At 31.0% G+C, this 15323-nt stretch overlaps 2 protein-coding genes and 1 pseudogene across 5 annotated transcripts in view; all 3 read right to left on the bottom strand.

The window, feature by feature from the left end:
• Positions 1-2590, bottom strand: part of ATM (Serine/Threonine-kinase ATM-like protein) — a 45475-nt gene extending 42885 nt beyond the window's left edge. For all 4 annotated transcript variants that reach the window (XM_088804684.1, XM_018117926.2, XM_088804683.1 and 1 more), the window contains exons 1-7: positions 2410-2590; positions 1750-1858; positions 1499-1642; positions 878-1039; positions 569-764; positions 284-440; positions 70-209 (exon numbers count right to left, since the gene is read on the bottom strand). In XM_088804684.1, coding sequence (XP_088660810.1) covers positions 70-209; positions 284-440; positions 569-764; positions 878-1039; positions 1499-1642; positions 1750-1858; positions 2410-2478 — 977 coding nt within the window. In that variant the 5' untranslated portion in view covers positions 2479-2590. The remainder of the gene's footprint in view (positions 1-69; positions 210-283; positions 441-568; positions 765-877; positions 1040-1498; positions 1643-1749; positions 1859-2409) is intronic.
• Positions 2591-9737: 7147 nt separating this feature from the next.
• Positions 9738-12543, bottom strand: LOC148763423 (uncharacterized; annotated as a pseudogene).
• A 34-nt stretch (positions 12544-12577) lies between these two features.
• Positions 12578-13282, bottom strand: LOC148763424 (uncharacterized). Its single transcript, XM_088804327.1, has one exon. It carries the CDS (start codon positions 13280-13282, stop codon positions 12578-12580), a length of 705 nt encoding a protein of 234 aa, XP_088660453.1.
• Between the last annotated feature and the right edge of the window lie 2041 nt (positions 13283-15323).

Raw genomic sequence — 15323 nt, forward strand, 5'->3', positions numbered from 1 at the left:
TTGGGGGGGTTGTAGGAGAGGGGGTGTTTGAGTTGTTTAAGGAATAGAATAGAGATTAAAAGCACTCACCAAGAAGTAACAGGAATAGATAAATTGCTTTGATCTAGTTCCTTACATATGACGTCCAAGAGTTGTTCAACCAAGAAACTCCCATCATTTACACCTCTAATTAAATGTAGCTGCAACCTTGCATAGTGAACAAGTGCATCCTGCAGAAGGAAAAAAAATACATAAGATACAATCTATAAAATCAAGTTTAATTCAAAAATTGGAAAAGTTTAACCTTAAGACCCTTATCATGAGTTATCAGCCAACAATGAAAAACAAATTGCTGTATTGCATTATGGATCTCTAAGGATTGACTGCTCAAATTTGGACCATCCTTCAACAAATATGTGTTAATACACTCAATTAGCTTGCGTGAAACTTTTCCCTCATCTCTGAACATGTACAACAAGGGAAAGCAGTAACTATTAGCTCAATATCAAACACTACAGAGAATAATTGGCATAAAGCAGCAATAAGGCAAAATAGAATTGAAAGCAAGCAGGCTCCATCAACTGTGTACCTTATATAAGAAAATATCTTAACAAACCCCTTCACAATGTCTTCCCTAAGGTTATCTGGGAAATCTCCAGGAGGATTTTCTAGAAGAGATTGAAGCGTTAGAATGCTGCGAAAGATTTCCTCTTTCTGACTACATTGAGTGTTACTTTTCTCAGTCAAGGTTGTTTCCACCTTTTCCATGTAGCAAATGATAAAACCTAGCCAAAAGCATTAAAATAAATTAGAGAAGACTAAAGAGTTCCAAACAAGGATTGCCAACATTAAAACAGGAAAAGATATGTGCCTCAAGCATAAACAACATAAAACTCACAGGAGTAAATGTGCTTCCTCATATGAAATCGGTAGTCTCTGACCACCAAAAGATGTCGTAATATAATCCCATATTCTGATTGAAAGCTTGGAACATTGTTTAGCACATCCCATATGTGACTAAAAAGTGTTTTAACCACGGACAACAAAGGAAGCATGTTTCCTGACATGGGAAAATGGTGATATATCAATATAAGATTTTAACAAAAGGTGAAAGCACAAATTGCTGAGAACCTGCACAAAACTTTTTATTGTAGTCTGTCAATGTGCAGTTTCAAAATTTATATGGACTACCATAGGCATAACTAGATGTCTCCTGAAGTCTTAGGAATAACTTTTAGGGTTTGTTTTCAGTGGCTGTTAGGTTTTAGCAAGGTAGTTTGACTAGTCTCCATTCTTGGTTGGATTGGCCACATTTTATATTGGCTGGCATTAATTTTAAGAAAGATTTCACTCACCAAGAATCTCCCTAGAGTATATAAATATCTATCTACCTGACTGAAAAATGGCAACCCTTGAGTTAAGGAATGTAAGACCACCCAGTTGTTGATAACACAAAGATGCAAGTAAACAATTTTCTCCTATATAAATCATATGGGAACCAAATCACTCAGTCAATTACCTGAAAACTTAGTATCTTCTGCACGTTGAATGACAATTCGAAGAGTTTTTGCAAAAGTCAACTTAGGTGGCCGGCGCTTGCTTGTTGATATCTCCAATGACACACACTGTGTAAGCAATTTAATAAGAAATGGCCACGTTTCAGCTGTAGACAACAATATAATGAATGTCAATTCCCTTTCAACAATTTTTGTGCAACACATTAGGAAAGCATGTCAAAAACATAAGCAAACTAACAGACATTGAACTTACACTGAGGAATTTCATTTGGTTTAAGTTTTGCAGTATTCTGTCCAAAAAATTTACAAAATCCGATTGATCTTTCTCCCTCTAACCACATATTCAACAACTTTATTCCTTCCTGAAATTGCAAGAAAAATATACAAGTCCGACCAAAAAACCAAAACAAGTTCGGTTAGTTATCAAGTAAATGAACTAAATAAAAAATAAAATACAAAACTGACAGATTGTTTGGCACGACACAATTGTTTTTCTTATTTTTTCTGGACCAAAATTAAACGAAAAGTAAACAGAAAAGCTCTTGTTTTGTCCTAGAAATTGCGAGAAAATAAGAAAATCATGTTTGGTTCACTAGAAATGTGAGAAAGTAAAAAAAAAAAAATCATGACGCTAATAGAATGGCCTTTCTTTGAGTCGGTTAAACCATTACTCCCAAATTAGTATGCCATTTTATATATGGAAACGAACCAAAAAAAAAAAAAAGCTAGAATCGTAATGTCTTCCTTTTCTTCGGATTTTCCTTCATCGGTGAAAACCGGAGCAAATGACCAAAGAAAAAATGAAATAAAAAGAAAATTACAGTTCGATTCTACTCGTTTTTCGATCATTTTCTCAGGGAAATGAAACGAGAACACAGTAAAGAAAGTAAGTAGAACTGTAGAAGGGTTTTACCTCTCGAGCTTTAGCTTTATCGGAGGAGAGCTTGGATACGATCTCTTGAACATCTCTGGAAGTAACCATCGCCGTTCTAATGAGAGATTTTCACAGCGAAAAAAAGGGTAGTTGGCGGGAAAAAGGAGGGGAGGGTTTTTGGAAGAGGAAAGAGACTCTTTCCCGACTGTGACTTTTGAGTTTTTTTTTTTTTTTTGTTCTCCTTTATTCCGAAGGGTTTTATTCTTCCTAAGACGCGAAACGCGCGTTTTCTTGAAGCCGAGGAGCTGGAGCGGTGCGATTGAATAGATGAAATTACTATTGTAACCCTCCTTGACCTTTGCCGATGAAATCGGGATTCTGATGGTGAGCTTTTTAATTCAATATAGTATGAGCCAGGGATTTTAGAGTCCAATATGGTGCTAATCAGTAATCACCAACTGTGGCCCATTACTTGTAGAGCCAAGAATTTACTATAAGGTCATATTTTTATTTTATCACATTTATTTATTTATTTATTTATTTATAAGATTCATAATTTAGTAAAGTTCTTATTCGAGTATCTGAACCCAAATTGATTAATAATTTTCGAGTAACGGGTATTCCAACCCTCAATTAGCACTTTTTATAAAATTCGATCACATGTTAATTTTACTATACAAAACTTACTTATATCTGCTTTTAAAAAAAAACTTACTTATATCCATATATAACTATCCAAAACAACATTAATCGGATTTAATTTGGTGTCGCGCTCGATTAAAACTCGTCCATTTTCATTCCTACTTATAATGAGCTTCTTAAGTCAAAATATAGAATGGACATCAAATATAGTCTTTAAAAGCCTAATATGGCGCTAAACTCCATCTGTGGCCTGTTACATGTAGAGCAAAGTATTTACTATAAAATTTTATTTCTTTTTTAACACATTTATTTATAAGATTCATAATTTAAGATTACTCCTTATTTGAGTATTCGTGTTCAAATCGATTATTATATAAACAAGAATTGAATATCATAACACTAAAATCAAAATCCTCTTGAAAACTATGTTGGATATTAATTTTATTATCTAAAATTTATCCATATTTATTTATATTTATCTAAAATGAATTTAATTTGTTTGACACCGGATTAAAATCTATCCATTTTCGTAAGAATCCCTACTACACTAATAATGAGCTTATTAAGTCAAAATATAAAATGGATAACAAATGTAGACTTTAAATACCCAATATAGCACCCCAAATGTGGCCTGTTACATGTACAGCAAATGATTTACATAAAATTTTATTTCTTTCTTATCACATTTAGTTATAAGATTCATAAATAGTTTATAATTACTCTTTACTGAGGTTTCGCACTTAAATCGATTATAATATAAATAGTTTAGAGAATTGAGTAACCTCACTTTCAAATCAAAATCTTATCCAACATCATATTGAGTAATAATTTTATTATCCAAAATCCAACCATCTCTATTTATAATTAACCCAAACAATATTAATTCGTTTTGACACCCAATTAACACCCGACCATTTCCATCCGTGTTTATAACCAGCTTATCAAGTCAAAATATAAAATGGACCACGGATCTGGACTTCAAAAGCCCAATATGGTGCTAAACTCCAACTGCAACCCACTACATGTAGATCAAAATATTTAATACAAATTATTATAATTGAAATTAAATATAACATTTTAATAGATTACACGTACTAAAAAATTCATAATTTGATATAATGAAAATTAAAAATTGAAAAACATTTACTTGAACCGTAAGAATTAATGTAAAAAATTATAAAAGTGGATAGGACTTCTTAAAATATTAATATAAATGTGTGAAAGTTAACGTAATAAGATAATTAAGTCAAATAAAGATAATTTTTAAACAAATTAAACTTTTAAATTTGTATTCTCGAATTTAAAATATTTAACGGTTAACAAATTTTAATATATAAAAAAATAATAGTAAGGATAAAAACATTTATAGTGAAAATTAGTAATTGAACATTTTTGACGAAAAATTAAAAGAATTACTATAAAAAATTATAAACGTGAAAAAGTATTGTGGAAATATTGACATAAATTTGTGATATTTAACTTAAAAAGTTAAATAAGTTAAAATAAATATAATTTTTTAAAAAATTAAATGTTTAAATTTATTTTATCAAGCTAAAAGTATTAATGGTTTACAAATTTTAATTTATAAATGAATAATAATAAGGATAAACACAATTATAGTGAAAATTAACAATTTAAAAAACTTGACATAAAACTGTAAAAATTAACGTAAAAATTTATAAAGATGGAAAACATATTGTCAAAATATTGATGTAAATGTGTAAAATTTAACGTAACAAGTCAATTAAATCAAAATAAATATAATTTTTGTGAAAATTAAACATCTAAATTTATATTATTGAGTTAAAAGTATTTGAAGGTTTTTAAGTATTAATTTATCAATAAACAATAATAAGAATAAAAATAATTATAATTAAAATAATTAATTATAAAAGTAATTTTTATTATAATATTTATTTAAAAATTTCTCAATAATTAATATATTTTACTCAATAATATAAATGCAAATGATTAATTATCATAAAAATTTTGTTATTCTCTTTGTTAATTCTTTCCCCTTAATTAATACTTTTTATTTTTGTTTGTTAAGGGTTATTTAAGTCTTTCTCCTCAACCTGCTAGATAGATAGGCAAACATGTTGCAATTTTTTTTTGTTGATCAATTATCGAAACAAAAGCCTCTAAATTTTCACTATAATTGCTAATTTTCACTTTTTTATTTTTATCTTTATTATTATTCATTAATAATTGAAAATTTACTAATCATTAAATACATTTAGCTTGGGAATGTAAATTTAAGTGGTTAATTTTCACAAAAAATTATTGTAACTTAGTTAACTTGTTATGGTAACTTTCAAACATTTGTGTCAAAATTTTAATAATGCTTGATTTACTTTATAATTTTTTATGTTAATTCTTACAATTTTACGTGACGATTTTAAATTGCTAATTCTCACTATAATTATTTTATCCTTTATATTATTCATTTATAAATTAAAGTTTATAAATCGTTAAATACTTTTAGCTTGAAAATATACATTTAAATGTTTAATTTTCACTAAAATTATTTTTTTTTAACTTAATTGACTTGTTATATTATTTCTCACATGTTTATGTTAATATTTTAATAATATTTGTTGCACCTTTATAATTTTTTGCATTAATTCTTATAAATTTAAATAAAGATTTTTTAATTGCTAATTTTTACTATAACTATTTTTATCCTTACTATTATTAATTTATAAATTAAAATTTGTAAATTGTTAGATATTTTTAGCTCGAGAGTATATATTTAAATATTTAATTTTCACAAAAATCATATTTATGTTGACTTAATTGATTTGTTACGTTAACTTTCACATATTTACGCTAATATTTTAATGATGTTTGTTCCACATTTATGATTTCTTTTTTTATTTTTATAATTTTGCGTCAAGATTTTTCAATTGTTAATTTTCACTATGATAATTTTTACGGTAAACTACACTGACATCCTCAACTTTTAACCATAATTACATGCGAATCCACTAATTTTTAAAATAAATATTCTGTCTTAAAGGAATATCTTCTGTTAGACATATAACTATAATCGTTGGTCAACTGTTAATATTTATGCTAGTTTAATGACGTGACATTATTGAAAAGATAATTTTATCTTTTATTAATTTTAAAATTTACTAAATTATAATTTTTTAAAAAAAAATTCTATCTTACCTCTAATCGTCAGTCACTGACCACTCACGGTTGACCACCCAATGGACGAATCTGGTTGGAAAGTGCCAAATCCGGTCAAATCGAGATCCCTAGAAAAGCACCCATCATGGTGTTCCTTAAAACGCTGATCAGGTGCTCCCTCGGAGAGCACAGAATGGAGCACCGTTTTGATGCTCCCGAGGGAGCACTGTTCGTGTGTTCCCTAATGAGCATATATGGTTGCTTCCTAAGGAGCACCGTTCACGTGCTACACAGGGAGCACAAATCTAATGCTTCTTAGCAAGCCCCGATCTTGGTGGTCTTGGGAGCACCAAATATGGTGTTCCTTGAGAAATCCGGTTGAATCTGAGCTAGATCTGGGCACTAGGTGGTCAGCTAAGGTAAAGAACATCGCCGGTCGACCTAAAAAAGGAAAAGAATAAAAAAAAACATTTTAGATATTTCACATTTAAATATTAAATCAGTTTACTTGTTTGAGGTGAGGCATTCACTTTGCAAAGTAATGAATTCACGTATAATTATAGTTAAGAGTTAAAGGTATTACTGTATTTTACCCTAAGTTTTTTCTTTATTATTATTTAATTATAAATTAAATTTTGTAAATTGTTAAATTCTTTTATATTTAAATATTAAATTTTTACAAAAGAATTAATTCATTGAGACACTTTTAAAAGTAAAATCAAGGAAAATGTTTAAATATAGCATAAATTTTCTTAATTATAAGGCACTATATTGCTTATTTTGGTACAAAAAAAAAGAAATTAGGAAATGAAAGCAATGAGTGCTAGCTATGCAGAACCCAAGATCCACAATACCTTCATTAATGTTCAAATAATGCCAAGAAAAATAAGAAAGACTATCTTCCAAGGCCCATCTTACCATTGCAATAAAATCTGCAAAATAGGAAAAGCAATGACATCTCAATGCTGGCGAAATACATCATTGATAAGAAGCAAATTGAGTCCACTTATAAAATGCAAAATCGGTTCTTTAACTTTACTAATTAGAGATTTATTTTTTTATTTTTATTAACTTTCATTCACTAGCCCAGATACAATGACTTTATTGTGGAATTTGCCATCACAAGATTATTTAACTGATTACAAGAATTACTTTTAATATCTTCATAAATTATAACTATAACGCTGACTAAAACCTAATACCAACCAAGCTACAACCAGTATCATCAGATCAATTCAGCTTCCTCGCTACAAAAGAAAATATCTTTGTTGCAAAATGCAGTGACTTTTTATCATTTCCATCTTCCACCTCCCTAAGGAATCTCTTTACGTTATAAAATCGAATCAATTCATAAATTCGTATATTTGATGGCGAATCCAAGATTTCACATAAGGGGTGGATAAAAGGTAATCATGAATCAGGTTAATAATTCGATTCAAAACAAAATATTAATCATTTTTAAAATAAAATTAAATTATAACATAAATTTCATTTATAATTTAAATATAAATTTTCAGATTCACTAATGCTAAATGTTAGGAATTTCAAATTTATATAAGTTAAAAATTTTAATATAGTTATTTGGTTTGCAAAGATAAAATTGTTTCATTCATTCACAAATAAAATTGAAAGAAATGGTGAAAACCATATGTAAAAAAAAAAGTTGTTTCAAAAAAATTCAAATCATATGTAAAGGAGAAAAATAATAATAATAGTTGAAAGGCTTCTATAAAGTTCACAGGAAAAAAAGGAAAAACTATGTGCAGTTGTAGTGGATGTTGAGGCTGCTGTTGACGCTGTTAATGTCGAAGTTTTTTTTTTTTAATTAGGAAAGTGATTTAACTAACTGTACTATACTCTTTTTAAAATTGTTGAAGTTCAAATATTCGGTTACCCGTCGATTCTGAAGTTGAAGTTGAAGACACTGAAGAGGTTGAGCTCGCCAGTTTATGATTGAATTCAACGAAACAGCTAATGTTGAAGTTGCATGGGTTAAACACCCGGATTCCAAAAATACTTTAGATGCTATCAAAGTTGAAGTGAATGTTGACTTTGCTGTCAGAGTTGAAGTGGACATTTAGATTGTTGCAAAAATTGAAACAGAAGTTCAAATTGTTATCGTTGTTGAAATAAACACAACTGATTTTAACTTTTTCGAAGGAAAAAGTTTTTGAGATTAAAATAAAATTTTTAAATAAATATTTTCTTTAAAAGTAAAATCTTTTTAACCAATTATAAGGTAGATTCATTATACAAATTACAATAAAAAAATTTAAACAAATAAATTATCTTACATTAAAGTCATCTAATATAATATAAAATTCTAAATTTAGAACAAAACAAGTATCAAAATAAATCTATTATTCAAATGAAATATTTATAAATGTCTTAAAAAAATAAAAAAAAAAGTAAAAACTGTGAAAATTATATACAGAGGAAAAATAAAATAAAAAATAGAAATATTGTTTGATTAATTTATGAACAACGAAAATAGAAAAAAGGGCGAAAACCGTTTAAATTGTGTGCAAAAGGAAAACAGAAAATTAAAAATTTAGTAAATTATTTACTTTAAAGAAAAAATTATTAGATTAATTTAAAAAAATAATAGAAAAAATAGTAAAAATTTTACAAATTGTTTACAAAAGGAAATCAAAATAAAAAAAGAAAAAATGATTTTATTAATTCACAGAAAAATAGAATAACAAAAATAGTAAAAATTTTGCAAAACGTGTGTAAATAGGAAACAAAATAAAAAAACAGTTACAAGAGAAAAAAAATTTTGATTAATGCACAGAAAAATAAAATATTGAAATAAAAATCATGTAAAATGTGTGAAAAAAAGAGAATAAAATAATAAAAATAAAATTTATTTAATTGATTACGATAAAAGAAAATATAAGAAATGGTAAAAACTATTTAAATCGTATTTAAAGGAAAAACAAAATAAAAAAAGAAAAAATATAAAAAATTTAGTATAATTATTTAGTTTAAAGTAAAAAAATATAAAAATTTAATTAATTTACGATAAAATAGAAGAAAGGAAATAGTGAAAATCATGCAAATCACGTGCAAAGAGAAAATAAAATAAAATAAGAAAAAATATTTAATTAATTCACAAAAAAGATAATAGAAGAAATAAAGAAAACGATATAAATCATGAATAAAGATAAAACAAACTAAAAAAAGAGGTGAATGGTTTGTTAAATAAGTTGGCTCTTAATTTGTATTGAAGGTTTATGGATAACATCAAATACTGTAGATATCATCTGTTTTGTTTTTATATAATATTTTTATTATTATTATTTATTTTGTATACATTTTTATTTTTATTTTATTCTTTTATTTTACTCCATTTTATTGTTAGTTAAATTTAATTAAAAATCTTGTGAATTTTAATGAATAGACTTAATGTTTGAGCTTGTTAATGAAAACAAGTCCAAATGATTAAAGTGGAAGTAGAATGGGTGAAACTAAATAAACAGGATTAAAATCAATAATAAAAAATCAAAGTAATTTAAACAAATAAGACATTCTGAAAAATAAAATAAAAATGAAAAAAAAGAAAGAATAGAAAAAAGCAAAAGTAAAAGCTAGATGGGCATGATGACAAAGCCATGCCAAACACAGAAGGTGCGTTTTACATCCTGCCCAACCCGTTTGTACCATGTTAGATGTGAAAAATTACATTCGATAAAAGCTAGTGCTTGCCCTCTAGTTTGAGGATGGTATGCAGTTGCAACCTTATGTTTAACTCCATATTTTGCAAAGAGTGCATCGACATATTTGTTGCAAAAGTAACTCCCCTCATCACTAATAATTGCCCTTGGAGTGCCAAATCGAGTGAAAATATTCCTCTTGATGAACTTCATTACCACCTTCGAATCATTGTGAGGAAATGTTGCTGCTTCCACCCACTTGAAGACATAATCCACAGTAAGCAAGATATATCTATTGTTGAATGAAGATATAAATGGCCCCATGAAATCAATACCCCACACGTCAAAAATTTCTACTTCCAACGTGTTGTTGAGGGGCATTTCTTGTCGCCTGGAAATATTACCCACTCTTTGGCATCTGTCACACTGCAAAACAAACTTGTAAGCATTTTTAAACAATGTAGACCAATACAAACCTGATTGAAGGACTTTAGCAACAGTTCTTGTTCTTCTAAAATGTCCTCCATAATCCGAAGAATGGAAATGATGAAGCACGCTTTGAACTTCTTCTTCTGAAACACATTTTCTCATAATTTGATAATTACACTACTTGAACAAGAAAGGCTCATCCCACACATAAGATTTAACATCATGCAAAAATTTCTTTTTCTGGCGAAAATTTAAATCTGGGGAACAATGTTGCTTATAAGATAATTCACAAAGTTAACACACCAAGGGATCGAGTTCTTACTCACTTGAAAGATTTGTTCATCCGGGAAAGTTTTCTTGATGACAATTTCCTCCTTACCTTGTTATTCAAGCTCCAATCTTGCGAGTTGGTTTGCTACTTGATTTTCAGTTCCCTTTTTATCACAGATCTCTAAATCAAACTTTTGTTGCAGCAGGATCCACCTAATCAACCTTGGTTTGGCATCTATTTTGGCAATCAAATACTTAATTGCAGAATGATCAGTGTACACAATAACCTCAGTGCCAACAAAGTAAGAACAAAACTTATCAAATGCGAATACTACAGCTAACAATTCTTTTTCAATGGTGGTGTAGTGCATTTGAGTCTCAGTCAATGTTTTGCTTGCATAATAAATAGAATGAAAAATTCTGGATTTCTTAGTACTGCTCCTACAGCGTAGTCACTAAAATCACACATCAACTCAAAAGGAAGATTCTAGTCTAGAGCTACAATGATAGGAGCAGACACCAATTTCTTTTTCAATTCTAAAAATGCAGCCTGACATGCATCATCAAATTTAAATGGGATATCTTTCTTTAGCAAATTGCACAAAAGTTTGAGATTTTTGAAAAATCTTTAATGAACCTCTTATAGAAACCAACATGACCCAAAAAACTTCTAACACCTTTCACTGAAGTTGGTGGTGGAAGCTGCTCGATTGTCTCAATTTTGGCTTTGTCAACCTTCAGGCCCCTGCTCGAAACCTTATGCCCTAACATAATGCCTTCTTCCACCATGAAATGACATTTCTCCCAATTTAGCACTAAGTTGGTCTCTTCACACCGTTGAAGGACCTTAGCCAGGTTCAAAAGACAGTCATCAAAATTACTACCAAATACAGAAAAGTCATCCATAAACACTTCAAGACATTTTTCAAACAAATCAGAAAAATAGACATCATGCGTCTTTGAAATGTTGTTGGAGCATTACACAAACCAAAAGGCGTTCTCATAAAGGCAAAAGTACCATAAGGACAAGTAAAAGTTGTCTTCTCTTGGTCATTAGGAGTAATAGCAATCTGGTTATAACCCGAGTAACCATCTAAAAAGCAATAAAATTCCTTACCAGCTAAACGGTCCAACATTTGATCAATAAAGGGAAGTGGGAAGTGATCTTTTCTTATTGCTCGGTTGAGCTTTCTGTAATCCATACATACCCACCATCTGGTTACTATCCTCGTGGGGATCAGTTCATTGTTCCAATTTGGGATCAAGTCATCCCACATTTTTTCAGGACACATTGAATTGGGCTCACCCATAAGCTGTCTGAGATGGGGTAGATGATTCCAGCATCCAACCATTTGATGATTTCCTTATTTACCACCTCTTTCATAATGGGATTAAGTATTCTTTGATGCTCAATGGAAGTATGGTGATCTTCCTCTAAAAGGATTTTATGCATGCAAATGGAAAGGCTAATCCCTTTAATGTCTGCAATAGTCCATCCTATAGCCTTTTTGTGCTCATTTAATACCTTTAAAAGTTTCTCTTCCTACAAGTTAGTAAGTGCAGAGGAAACAATAACTGGAAAAGTGGTTGAATTACCAAGAAATGCATACCTCAAATGTGAAGGTAGTGGCTTAAGGTTCAGCATGAGAGGCTCCTCAATGGATGGTTTTATTAATGATGATGTAGCAGAAAAATCTAAAGCTTCAAACGGTGTCCTCAATACTCGAGAAGATGCATCCAATAATTTCACACATTTAACAAAATCATCATCGTCTCTCTCAAAACTAGCTACTATAGATGCCTTTAAAGGGTCTTGGGGGTAACTTTCCTCAAATACCTCATGGGTGATATTGTTAACAACACTTACAGTAAAGCATTCATCATGGTCATTGGGAAACTTTAGAGTTCGAAGAATATTAAATGTTACCTCTTGGTCTTGAACTCTCAATGTAAGATCCCATTTTTCTACATCAATAAGAGCTCTTGTGGTGCGTAAGAAAGGTCTCTCAAGTATGATTGGTACTTCTCGATCCTCCACCATGTCCAAAATAATGAAATCCACTAGGAAAATGAACTTATCCACCTTGACTAACACATCCTCCATAATCCCTCGTGGATAAGTGAGAGCGATCAGCTAGTTGTAGTGTCACCGTGGTTGGCTTTACTTCCCCCAATCCTAACTTCTGATAGATTGACAAAGGCATTAAATTTATACTGGCCCCCAAGTCACTTAAAGCCTTAGCAAAGAACAATGCCCCAATAGTGCAAGGTATAGTGAAACTTCCCGAATCCTTGAGCTTCAATGGCAGCTTGTTCTGAATTATGGCGCTACACTCATCGGTTAATGCCACAGTTTCATACTCGCCAAGTCTTTTTTTCTTTGTCAAGATATCCTTCAAAAACTTGACATATGAGGGCATTTGCTCTAATGCTTCAGCAAACGGTATATTTATGTGCAGCTTTTTGAACACTTCGAAGAATTTTTGAAATTGAGCATCTGACTTTTGCTTTTGGAGACACTGAGGAAATAGAGATGGTGGGTTTGTGGTTTGAGTATCTTTGACTTGCTTCTGCTGGTCAGAACTTTCAACTGTTATTTCATTCTCAATTGACTTCTTTTGAGGCTTTTCTTGCTTAGCACTACTGCCAACCAATACTTTTCCACTCCTAAGAATGATGGCCTTCACATGCTCTTTTCCTTTTCTTCTTGGATTTGGCTTTGTGTTGCTAGGCAATGTTCCCTGAGGCCTAACATTGATAGCATTGGCTAACTGCCCCATTTGAGTCTTCTAGATTTTTCAATGAGGCTGCTTGACTGTGAATAAGAGCATCTGTCTTTGCCATGTACTGCATGAGTAAATCCTCCATGGAAGGCTTCTTTTCTTGCACTGGGGGTCTAGGTTGTTGTGGAAAACTCGGAGGAAAATGTGGACGTGGAGCTAATGAAGATCCTTGCTGGCTGCTCTAAGAGAAATTCGGGTGATTTCTCCACCTGAGGTTGTAAGTATTTGCATACGGGTTATTCTGCTGTGAAAAATTCTACTGCTTGTTACCAACAAATTGCACTGATTCTGCACTCATTAGACAATGATCGGTAGGATGCCCGTCCTCATAATATTCACAAGAAATAAATGGACTTTGTACTGAATGGACTCCACAAGCATCAATTTTCTTCGTGAGAGCAGTTACTTAGGCTGTCAATGCATTAATAGCATCTAGCTCGTGAACCCTAGCTACCCTTCTTGGCAAGGCCCTCTCGGAATGCCATTGATAGTTGTTAGAGGCCATCTCCTCTAAGAGGTCATACGCATCATTAATCGACTTTGCCATGAGAACACATCCAGCTGCTGCATCGATGGTAGTCTGAATCGGGTTTAGCAGCCCATTGTAGAAGGTTTGCACTTGCAGCCATTTAAGGAGGCCATGGTGTGGACATCTCCAAAGCAAATCTTTATACATCTCCTAAGCTTCATATAAAGACTTGGAATCCAATTGCGTGAAAGAGATGATGTAATTTCTCATCTTCGTAGTCTTTGCTGGAGGAAAGAATTTGGCTAAGAACTTCTGCGCCAAGTCATCCCATGTAGTGATGGATCCGGTGGGAAGGGAGTTCAGCCACACTTTCCCCTTATCCCGCAATGAAAAAGGAAACAATCACAATCGTATCGCATCATCGGTGACCCCGTTATGCTTGATAGTGTCACAAATCTCCAAAAAAATTAGCGATATGCGCGTTAGGGTCATCATTGGGCAGGCCTCCAAACTGAACAGAGGTTTGTATCATTTGGATGATGGCCGGCTTAATCTCAAAATTATTAGCTTGAATGGCCGACCTCTGAATACTTGAGTGAAAACCTTGCACCAACGGGACTGTATAGTCTCTCAAAGATCTATTATTCGCTATTTCGTGCTGCTGCACATTTTGTTCCCTCTGATTTGCAGCCATGTTTTCAACTTGCTCACCGTCTTGGGGATATTTTCTAAGTAGTCTTTGAAACGTTTTCCCTTTTTTCGGATCACGCAAAACCCATTCTAAGCTTCGTACTTTTCTCATATAATAAGGGTTCTACGTACCTAAAAACACAAAAACTAAAGCTTGAATTAAGACTAGCTTGCTTAGTATTAATATTAGCATAAAAATAGAAAACAACTCCCCAACAACAGTGCCAAAAACTTGTTGCTTGTAAAAATAATTCTCTTTATGGGATATGCTCAATTTGAATGCAACATACAAGCAAAGATTACGTGTAAGTGAACACGATCGCAACAAGTAGTAAAGTGATAAGTTGATGTGTCAATCCTCAAGGAGTTGATCTAAAAATTGTGCTAACTTGTAAACTTAAAACAAGCTAATTTTATCCAAGTAACAAATTTTGAACTATGATAAAAAATGTAATCTAATTAACTAAGTTTAATCTAAGTGGTGCAAATGATAAATTGAAGTGAAATCAATGGTCTAATATTCTAGGATTATGGTCTCTTCTAATATTTCATTTGGAATTAAGTTTGATTAGTTACTTAATCTCAATGAAAGTTGAAGTTAGTCTAAAAACTTAAGGTATGTGTAATTCTCGGTCGAGATATTACACATTCACTTAATCTAATTGAATCACTATATGTCTATAGGAGACAACTAAATTAAGCTCTTTAATCCAAAATTTTCCCAACTGACTATGTGTAGCAATTAAATGTAATCCTACCCTAATTGCACATCAAAGCACTAAAATTCCTTTTTAAGTGTTTTAAACACACATTACTCAAATCTAGGTCTAATTTAGACTAACTTTTTCAAGTGTCATCCAAATACTTAAGCACATTTAA

This window comes from Theobroma cacao, chromosome 3 (assembly GCF_053813885.1).
Source record: "Theobroma cacao isolate CCN51 chromosome 3, ASM5381388v1, whole genome shotgun sequence".
Lineage (NCBI taxonomy): Eukaryota > Viridiplantae > Streptophyta > Magnoliopsida > Malvales > Malvaceae > Theobroma > Theobroma cacao.